The 10,496-nt window shown below is 42.3% G+C and overlaps 3 protein-coding genes across 5 annotated transcripts in view; 2 read left to right on the top strand and 1 right to left on the bottom strand.

The window, feature by feature from the left end:
• LOC107185272 (cytosolic carboxypeptidase 2-like) overlaps nt 1-1,259 on the top strand; it is a 7,421-nt gene extending 6,162 nt beyond the window's left edge. The window contains exons 13-15 of the mRNA XM_015572931.1: nt 9-222; nt 340-555; nt 635-1,259. Of these exons, the coding sequence (XP_015428417.1) occupies nt 9-222; nt 340-555; nt 635-1,259 (1,055 nt within the window). The remainder of the gene's footprint in view (nt 1-8; nt 223-339; nt 556-634) is intronic.
• The window catches only part of LOC107185294 (probable glutamine-dependent NAD(+) synthetase), a 15,851-nt gene extending 13,565 nt beyond the window's left edge, over nt 1-2,286 (bottom strand). Inside the window, exon 1 of one of the 3 annotated variants that reach the window (XM_015572954.1) lies at nt 2,087-2,286. The gene's annotated coding sequence lies outside the window, so the exon portion shown is untranslated. Of the gene's footprint in view, nt 1-1,849; nt 1,888-2,086 lie in introns of those variants that run through there. The other 2 variants (XM_015572953.1, XM_015572955.1) reach the window with 2 other exon arrangements.
• A 2,676-nt stretch (nt 2,287-4,962) lies between these two features.
• Nucleotides 4,963-9,996, top strand: LOC107185339 (cytochrome P450 4g15). Its single transcript, XM_015573002.1, has 8 exons — nt 4,963-5,012; nt 5,528-5,768; nt 5,930-6,127; nt 7,472-7,724; nt 8,204-8,411; nt 8,485-8,673; nt 9,014-9,251; nt 9,339-9,996. Exons 2-8 carry the CDS (start codon nt 5,540-5,542, stop codon nt 9,701-9,703), a joined length of 1,680 nt encoding a protein of 559 aa, XP_015428488.1. The 5' UTR covers nt 4,963-5,012; nt 5,528-5,539; the 3' UTR covers nt 9,704-9,996.
• The last annotated feature ends 500 nt before the right edge of the window (nt 9,997-10,496 follow it).

Raw genomic sequence — 10,496 nt, 5'->3', positions numbered from 1 at the left:
TCGTGTAGGTTCCTCGAAAGGACTTACCGAACGCTACAGAGACGAGTCCAGTCACGCGATCGACAGAGAAATGGAAACAAGCGAGAGAAAGTTACTCTCTAGCGATGACCTGGTCCTACCGGAAATCGTGAGACGTTGCTGCCTATCCTTGGACGAGAGTTTAAGCGTGAACAAAGAAGAACGAAGGATAAACAAAAGAACGCCATGTCTTCATTTGGTTAGGTAAATTGCAAAATTGCGTATAAAAACATTCCTGATGGTCCTGATGCGAATAAAACGAATCTGAAACATGTACCACCTTTGTTGACATAATTGTCAATTACTGTAATTAAAATACAGAGCACTGAGACATCGATCGCCAGTGCCCTTGAAAGGTCCAGATATACAGATCAAGCTGAGTTCGCTGCGACAACAAATATGGATGGGAGTCCCTCCAAGCGACGAGGAATGCATTGATAAAAGGCTCGATCATCCATTCGTCAAAGGGCCACTGAGTTGGGGTGTTTCCAATATGGCGTTGACACAGAACAAGATGGACAGCGACGTGTTACTTAGGTTAGATCACACTATTTTCGCCACCGGAAAGATCATCTTCTAGTTACAGATCTTTGGTTGCGACTACTTTTTGTTTTAGATCGTGCACAAAACGACTGGAATCTCTCGAATACATAAACATCAACGGGAACGACAGAGGAACGCAAAGCAAATGTAAACGCGAGGAAATACAGAGCACAAGAGACGCCAGCCCGAATGTGGAGGATCAGCGGCAAGAAAGCAGCCGGAAGTCGAGGAAGAAGAAGCCCCGTCTCAAGTGGCAGAAGATCATCAATTTCAGTTCGAAAGTGAAAGAAACGTGTCACGGAAAGACGTCCTTTTTGACGATCAACGCGGATTCGTTGAAGCTGGTGACGGTCGAGATGCCATCGAAACCACAGACACGGCAAAATCGGGTCGAGTCCAGAAGAAAGCATCGGATAAGTGGCGCCACCTGTTCTATCGCTAACGCTACGAAAACACCAAGCGTTGTAAAGCCGCAACAACGTTTGCAGTCGCAGTCGCGATCACGTATGCAATTACAGCCGTTAATCGTGCCTCTGTGCGACAGTTTCTCGTCCGATAACGACTCCGCAAATTCTCGCAGACAAAAGGTCCAGAAGAAGAAACAAAAGAAAAAGAAGCAAACGAAGAAGATCAAATCGGCGTCCACTGTGGGACGAAAAAAGCGCGCCAGTAGCGCGAACCTGTTGCGCAACTCTTGAACGATTTCGTGGCGAAGCGGGAATGTTTTTTGTAACGTTTTTATCTAGGTCCCTCGTGTTACTGGATGTTTTTGAAGATAACAGTCGGAGCAATGGTGGTAACAACCAAAGGAGACCAACAGAGAAATCGAAAAGAGCTGTACTGTCTGAGACAATACCTTTGTCGATCGATGTTTCTGTGTACACACAAGAGTAAACTCGGCTTCCACTAGAGGAAAAAGCGGGGTAGAAGAAAAGTCTTCTACCACTTGGGAAATTTATTCCAGATAGTGAAATAAATGTTAAATCGAATGTTAATTTGGCATAAATTTCAGTAACTCCCAAAACTAAATGGTAGGAGTCCTTTCGCCAACCCCACATTTTCCCCTAGAGGAAGTCGAGTTTGCTCGTGAGGGTACATTCCGTACAGTAAACCAAGCGGTATCGTAAACAGATGTTTGCCGGCAGCCGAAAATGAGTGTCACTGGCAGCATTTCGAAATTCATTTCTCTTTCAGACGTATTCTGATACTTTTATAAATACTTCAGAGAATTCTGGGCCCTATCGTCTGCTTAAGGTCCCACTGAATTTATACGTTACTGTATCATCACCTTGAAGAACGCACCCTTCTTCACGCCCGAGTTCACCGACGACCTCGAAGATTACACTTTCATAAGTATGATACCGGAAACGTAGTAGACGAACAGTATTTATCGGAGACTGTACTTCTATCCGTTACCGTAATTCGCGGTTCGATTAACGATTACAGCAATTATTATGTAACAGACTTTTACGAGATAACGGGGGACAACACGGCAGCTAGCAACAAGATAATTAACCCAACGTACTTACGAATTTCCGGTGGTCCACTTCGACGAAAAAAAAGACGACTATCGGTCACGTTCGTGTTTCAGATGGTTGTTTACTGCCGCATTCTTTCGAATGACATGCGCGGAAACCGTGTTTCGTCCACGTGCGCTTTAGCAGGAATTGACAAATCTCCGTTCCGAGAGAAACATAACCTCACAAACAGTCGTCGATATTTTTCACGAATTGTTTTATTAACATGTCACACCGGTCACGCGATACGATTAGTGAGAAAGATGTGAATCGATGACGTATATTTCGTTTCGGCGGAAAACTGTTTTTAGGAAACACTGTGTCGAGACGATCGATCCGATGTATCGCGTCCGAATACGTCACCACGCTGTATATTGGTAATTTGATTGTCGGTATAAACTACGTAAAACGCGACGTGATTCGTCGGTCGAATCGTTAAATATAAATATCCTTTTTGAGAATGTTTAGTTAATTTTAACAGACAACTTTGACCACGCGTCGAACCGTTATCGCAACGGTAACTGCTGTTTGTATCAGCTGCTGCCATCTGGTGTATTCGCGTGTACACCGTAGATCTAAGGAGATTACGTGCGGCTGTGCCGCGATGTCCAATACGAACCTCTTTCCCCTTGTTATGTTGAGCAGAGTTTGTTGTATGTGTTTGTAAAACACAGTCGAAGGTGAAGTTACATATTTGATAATAATTTTGGAAATAAGTACCACCATATTGCCCTAGAACGTTTTCATGGAAAAGAACAGCTTACGCGAGTAGTAAAGAAACATAGGCTTAAGTATCGAACGTGAAATGATTATGTGTTCAGTGATTACTATACTTAAGTTATTACGAAAGTTTTTTTCTCCAATAAAGTAAGAATGACACAATTTTAGAAGTAGACGAAACGAAGTTCCTCCTCTTGTACGCATTCGCAATAAAAACAATTTCAATAAACATGTAGAAAATATCTTCCGATTACTTAAGAATTACCATCCCCTAATGAAATAGATCCGGATATTGAAGTCGTAAAAATGGCATCGAAACCCAGTTAGACGAGAATCATTACTTCTATTTAAGACTATATTTCTAATCCTCAAGTTAATAAATAATATTAAGATCACGTCCACGTGTATTGTCCCAAAAGATATTTGTTAATCGATACTAATTTGTAACAATACAGAGCACTTGGACACCTGTAAATTGTGCTTGTAATTGCGTTTCAGCATTACGTGGTTATCTGTGTGTCATTAAGTCAGAAAGTCGGGTCATCGAGCATCGACCTGGATATCCGCCGATTGTTAGCGTGGCGTACGTGAATTCCCACGAGACATCGTACACGAAAATATAGATCGCCTTGTATAAGGATGTCTCACGTGGTCTGCATCACTTCCGGAATTCGATGTGAAAAAATTGTGTCACGGGTCACAAGATTATGTAACATCTTAAATAATGTTTCCAAGGTTTCGGTCAAGAACCGTCTTGAATTATATCGAAACAACCGCATTGACCACCCATATTTATCCGTAAACATTAGCTGAAAAATAATATATAAAATATTGTAAACGTTACTGTTCGTAGAAATACTACACAATTTGTGTATTACATAAATAGAAATAATTACTTAACAAACACCAACTTCCTAGGAAGTGGAATGGACTCCAATAGACTTGTTTTAATTCGCTTCTGAAAGCTTCATTCGCCACACGTAGGTTTTACGCTGCCATCGTAAAATTTCATAAGCGTATTTCATTATACCGTACACGATAGTGTTTCCACGAAACGTAGCGACGATTCGGAATACCCTTTGGAAATCACGAGGCAAATACCAACGATCTTTGCAGAAACGTAAATGCGAAAAGCATTGTTTGTAAATGATAAAATGGCCTGACAAGTGATAGGCGAGTGGGTCAAGGCGGAAGTACACTTACGTTTTCGATGACTCGACGCGATTTAGATTATCCAATTTTACGTCTGATTACAATGAATGTTTCGATTTCTTTAAAATGATTAATTATTGATCACGTATATTAATATTAAATTTACTTAGCGACTTATTCGAAACATTCACTTATGCTTTAGACCTAAATTTTGATTGCGCCATTAGTAGTGAATACAGAAGTGCGAGTCAGACGAATTAAACATTGAAAATATTTATTATTTTTATAATTCTAACCGTTTGAACGCTTTGGTGTTTGGTGTGAACGAACCTTAAATAATTACACCCAACACAGGACTTTCTCGGATCTATGTACCACTTTCTTCCTATGCATCAATGAACAATGCGATCATTTTTGTAGCTCTCGACTATATTCCGTTTGCGGTGTAATATTGATCTGTTAACCATATCCGGTTGCAAGTTTTCGAAATGGCAAACGCATAGCTGAAGAACTTCAAAGATAGTTCTAACAATTAGTGATTTCTGATGTTTTTGGATATACCAATAAATGAACTAGTATTCCTCTGAATAAATTGATAATGTAGTTTAAATTCAAAATATTTTTCCGTCCTTCCCTTTTCGATCATGCACAAAGATGTAACAGAACTATAAAACAATTGGACCAGAAAAGGTTTTAAATGAGTCGAAAAGTAAATATTAAATTTAACAAAGTATAGTAGATTGCTTATCGATACACCTAACAGAACCACAAGATAAAGTATCCGTAAATTCTTCACGTACAGGTGTCTTTCGAACGGATTCGCAAAAAAAATTCGCGAAATATGGTCGACGAGTGAAGAGAAGCAGATCGCGACGCGTAAGTGGAAATAATTATCGATTCCAATAGATGCGTGGCGCGGCTATTAATTAGTGTCGCGAACCTCTGTCCGAGTAGGGGTGGCGTAGAAAGGCCGGGTTATAAAAGAGATCGCGGCAAGTCGTTCGACCAGTCCGGTGGTAGTTCATCGGCCAGAAGTCATCGTGTGATTGGTGTAATAAATAGGTGGGTGGCAGAGTAACAATTTCTTACCCTTGCCGGTGATAAACGGCTGTGCTACGCGACGTTTTTTCCTCTTCTGGACACCAAAGTGCTGTGAACCTAAAGTGACCGAATTCCATGTGACAACATTCCCTCACGATTCATCGATTTCACTCGGACTTGCACGGGTTTACAGTATTTTTATCACAGCCCTAGAATCGAAACAGTTTTCTATACCCACTTCTTGCAACTCTTTTTTCTTCGATACCCATGATCATCCCCCTATTCACACATATCCCTAAGAGTATTATACGTGAAAAACTTTTTTTCGTTCTACATACTTTAACTTTACCTTACATTTACCATCTTAAACGGCATCTTACGATTTATTTCTCGTTTAACTATTTAACTAGCATTCTATGCATTATATTTCATTTTGTCCTTTCTATACCTACCATGATGTGTAATTAATTCTTCACATTGGTTGTAATTATTATGAGACGATTGGTGATCACGATTCTGTTTACTTTTGCTTTCAGACTGAAGAAAACATGTCTACGGCTGGACCGGAAGTAGTCGCCGGATCCGTAGCGGCCGCCGCGGCCACCGGATTTTCGGCCACTACCGTCTTCTTATCCCTTCTACTACCTGCTCTCGTACTCTACTACATCTACTTCCGTATCTCTAGGCGTCACATGCTCGAATTGGCCGAGAAACTGCCCGGCCCGCCAGGTTTACCTGTTGTTGGAAACGCTCTCGAATTCCTTGGCAGTTCCGACGGTAAGTCCAAAACAGAAATTAATTCATAATCCTCGATTCATTTCGTAGACTCGTCGTTGATCTTTACTTTCGCGATTACTTGACTTTTATCCTTTACCTTGTCTTACGTAAATCTAACAGGCGAAAGGAGTTAACCGGTGCTTCCTGTCTTCTTGTTACAGCCATCTTCCAGAACATCTACCAGAAATCATTCGAGTACAACGAAGTGATCAAGCTATGGATCGGCCCTAAGCTAGTCGTATTCTTGGTCGACCCACGCGACGTCGAAGTGATCCTCTCCAGTCACGTGTACATCGACAAATCCGCCGAGTACAGGTTCTTCAAACCCTGGCTTGGAAACGGTCTGCTCATCTCCACCGGTAAGGCGGTTTTTTGCTTCCTTAAAATTTTCCTCGAACCTTCACAGCCTTTACCTAGAATCTCCTTTTACATCCAGTATACGTTCCACTGTATTATCATATGAATTACGATCCAAATGCTGTAATTAAACAACGCTTGTTGTTACTTAACTTTCTACTGGTGTTTACCACGCATTTGCCATAACGGACGAAACTGCTTTGGGGAAAAGAAAAGCAGGTAACATTTTATGCAACACAGCTGCAATCTACGGAACGTAAGAAATATTTAAATCTTTATAAAAGTATATAGACGAAGATTATTATTTCAACGTCTAATCCATTGAATTGAATTCATCATCGTTTATTAGAACTCGTGAAAACGTCGCTTAAGGTACCACCATAGACCCAGCTGCACAAGTGGGATTCAGTCTAACGATCGTACACCGTGTTATCGTAACTTTCTCGCTGTGAGTCGAGATATCCTTTTTTTCCCGCCGTGGAAACTCTCCCGCTCGATCGTGCACGTAACAGGGAGCGTTGGCACGCGTGCACGTAACGACCAGACGTCTAACTACTCTTGCAGCGGCACGTGTGCATCCATTGGCGCCAAACTTTCATCGCACCCCATTACTGCTCCAACCAAATGGCCAGTTAATTGCAAACGGAATCGCTTACAACCCTGTTCACGACGCATTGATTTTGTAGAGCAGAATTTCAATTGCATCCAATTCTATAAAATCAAATTAAATCTTCCATCAGATGGTCGAAATCGACGGAAAGACATGCGTTTTTCGGAAAATTCATTTCTTTGTTCTGAAGAAATTACACTTTTTTTTATATGATTAAGACAAATGCATTCCGTTTCTATTTATAAACAATGGATAATCGACGTGTGAGACTGTTGAATCATACTATTCCTACGGCAATGCTGCTCTCGCGAAATGCACTCTATCCGCGAGAGTCGGAGCAGGAAAGAAACTCGCCGATAGTGCTTTCAGACTCTTACTCTTTCTCCTGGTTTCTTTGTACCGTAACCTAATGTCAGCCGCTAGCTAAACAGCAGTTACTTAACAGACGATCCTTCCACTTCATTCTCGCAGGAAGTGTTTTCTCCTCGAGTATCTTTGAACGTTCGAAGAACGTGTGATCTGTCCACTTAATGTGACCATTTTTCTTTACTTTCTCCTTCACCTCCGTTTCCTCTCCAGTATCCAGATATAAATTTTATCCCTCCGAATTTTCCTAACCTATAGAAATGAAAATTATACAGAAGCTTTTTATTTCTGATTCCAAGTGCGTAAATGTACTTCCACATTTGTAATGGGGTCTCTGCTCCTCTCAAATTAATGCACAATCCGATTACAGGTCAGAAATGGCGCGCTCACCGCAAGCTGATCGCCCCGACCTTCCACTTGAACGTACTGAAGAGCTTCATCGATCTGTTCAACGCCAACTCCCGTGCTGTCGTCGAGAAGATGCGAGAGGAGGGCAACAAAGAATTCGACTGCCACAATTACATGTCCGAACTGACCGTTGAGATCCTCCTGGAAACCGCGATGGGTGTCTCAAAGGCCACCCAAGGTCGCAGCGGCTTCGAATACGCCATGGCCGTGATGAAGTACGTACTCCTGTTTCTTCCCAACTTGCGCGAACGGTTTCTTTCCCTGGAGAAAGTTTGCCAATAATTCATACTGCGTTTATGCCAGTCGGTGTAGTTAACATTGCGTAAGAATTAGAACGCAAATGCATTTCAGTGGATAGACATGACAAAAAAAGTACCTCAATTGTTTGAATACCGGAGGCGATCACAATTTACAGGTTCTTGAATTTGGGGTCTTCGAGTATAGGCTGTTTTGCAAATATTATTCGAATGATGTACCAATATTGCAATTATATAGCTTAATTAGATATTCTATTTAGCAACCAGGGATCTTAATTGGTCTAGGCGTTTTAATGGTATGGCTTCGAACCAAAAGCCTCAGCAGAGATAAATGTACTCTGTTTTATACCTATCGATAATTATTTTCGATGGTCGCGATAGTTCTCCACGATTAACAAGTGGAGTTACTGTTAAGTTAATCCAATTAATTTCGCAAGGATGTGCGACATTCTCCACCTCCGTCACACGAAAGTCTGGCTCAGGCCTGACTGGCTGTTCAACCTGTCGAAATACGGCAAGGACCAGATCAAGCTGCTCGAAGTCATCCACGGATTGACCAAGAAGGTTATCCAACGCAAGAAGGAGGAATACAAGAGCGGAAAGCGAAACATCATTGACACCAGCGCGCAGAAGGCTGATGCCAAGGTATTATTGTTCACGCATTCGCATAAATATCTGCACTCTAATCGTGATGTTTACGTTTTATGAAAAATCCTAGTCCACCACCGTCATAGAGGGTGTCTCGTTCGGTCAGTCGGCCGGTTTGAAGGACGATCTCGACGTCGACGACGATGTCGGTGAGAAGAAGAGGCTGGCCTTCCTCGACCTCCTGATCGAAGCCGGGCAAGACGGTGTGGTACTTAACGACCGAGAAGTCAAGGAACAAGTGGACACCATCATGTTTGAGGTAAGATCTCCGTAAAAATTAGAAACCCTCTTAACCCCTTGCCCTACAATTTTCTTGATCTCTGCAGACTCCAGGATTACATTATTGGCGATAGTTTCCCAGAAACGAAAGGAAATCTGTATTTATCGCAACTGTATTTTCACTGTAACAGTTATGAATTAATGTCAGCAACGTGGCATTTCACTTCAACTCAAAGAAAACCGAATAATATTATTCTATGTTGAAATGATTTTGAAATCGTCGAAACGAGTCTAAGTCGATGTTATAGGGCAAGGGGTTAAGAGCCTCAATTCTCTAATAGAAAGAGCATTAATATAAATGAAATTATATCCACCAAAAGGGACACGACACGACCGCTTCCGGGTCCAGTTTCTTCCTCTCGATGATGGGTTGCCACCCAGACATCCAAGAGAAAGTGATCCAGGAACTGGATGAAATCTTCGGTGACAGCGACCGACCCGCCACCTTCCAGGACACCCTACAGATGAAATACCTCGAGCGTTGCCTCTTGGAAACGCTGCGCATGTACCCGCCTGTACCAATCATCGCGCGTGAAATCAAGTCAGACCTGAAACTAGGTTAGTTATCCTTCCTCGGTTTCGAATACGTGAATGTTCGTTTTCGTCGACAAAGACTTTGTTACTAAGATTCCTGAAATATTTCAGCAACCGGAGATTACACAATCCCAGCCGGCTGCACGGTCGTGATCGCCACGTTCAAGATGCACCGACAACCGCACATCTACCCGAACCCAGATGTATTCAATCCCGACAACTTCTTGCCCGAGAACACCGCGAACCGTCACTACTACGCGTTCGTCCCGTTCTCGGCCGGTCCACGATCCTGCGTCGGCCGAAAATACGCCATGCTCAAACTGAAGATCGTTCTGTCGACGATCCTGCGAAACTTCCGCGTCAAGTCGGACATCAAGGAGCCCGATTTCAGGCTGCAGGCCGATATTATCCTGAAGAGGGCCGAAGGCTTCAAGATCAGGCTTGAGCCGAGGAAGCAGGTCGCCGCGACCGCTTAACAATTGTAGAGAAATTTTGTATAAACAAATTATTATCGCATGAATGAAACACGGATAGGTGGGTTCACAGAACGCGCGAGCACGCGCGTACGTGCGAGCCGTTTGCCATTAGCGCGCATACGCGGCTCGGGCGCACGCGCGGATAGAATTCCCTCGCGTCATACGATTGTATGGAAATGTTTGTAAGTATCTTACCGACGGTTGTATAACGCTTGTAGGTATATTTTTCTTAAGTTGATATTTATCTCGTGCAATAAATTATGCAAGCTTTCAGCTGCGAAATCTGAATTGTAGCAATCGTTTTGATCACGTGACCCGATTCTCTGACCCAGTCACACGCCTTTGACGTTGAACAATTTAAATCCAACTATGACTTACGTGTTGTATCGAAGGACATACATATAAGCGTATTAATCTGATTGCGTTAATTTAATGATTAAATTAACGCTTTCCTTTAGACTGGGTGTTCGGCTAGTGGTGTCAGAAATTTTAAAGGTTGATTGCTACATATGTAAATCAAAGATACATCAAGAATAAGGAGATTGTATCGAAGATCTCGTTTTTAAGTTACCAACTCGTTTATTCGTTATTCGAAACTTTTTATCTAGATAATGAGTTTGCCCATTTCTGGGCCAGAAACACCGGAAGCCGGGTGTTCTGCATACAAGCGAAAAACATATGACACGATAGTCATTGGCCTCGCTTGAAAAACAATACGTCCTTCTTAACCAAATGTAATACGTACCTTTTCTTTGTTACGATCCCAATATCTCCAGGTCATTGTATCCCTCGT

The sequence above is a fragment of the Dufourea novaeangliae genome, unplaced genomic scaffold (assembly GCF_001272555.1).
Source record: "Dufourea novaeangliae isolate 0120121106 unplaced genomic scaffold, ASM127255v1 scaffold60, whole genome shotgun sequence".
Classification (NCBI taxonomy): Eukaryota; Metazoa; Arthropoda; class Insecta; order Hymenoptera; family Halictidae; genus Dufourea; species Dufourea novaeangliae.
The sequence above is the reverse complement of the archived record's forward strand: the minus strand, read 5'-3'. Positions and strand labels throughout refer to the sequence as shown.

Bases quoted from the DNA above. Each gene is read 5' to 3' on its own strand.
- LOC107185339 (XM_015573002.1), top strand. From the start codon at position 5,540: ATGTCTACGGCTGGACCGGAAGTAGTCGCCGGATCCGTAGCGGCCGCC. The intron at 5,769-5,929 runs GTAAGTCCAAAA...TTCTTGTTACAG, and splicing joins ATTCCTTGGCAGTTCCGACG to CCATCTTCCAGAACATCTAC. The intron at 8,412-8,484 runs GTATTATTGTTC...GAAAAATCCTAG, and splicing joins CGCAGAAGGCTGATGCCAAG to TCCACCACCGTCATAGAGGG.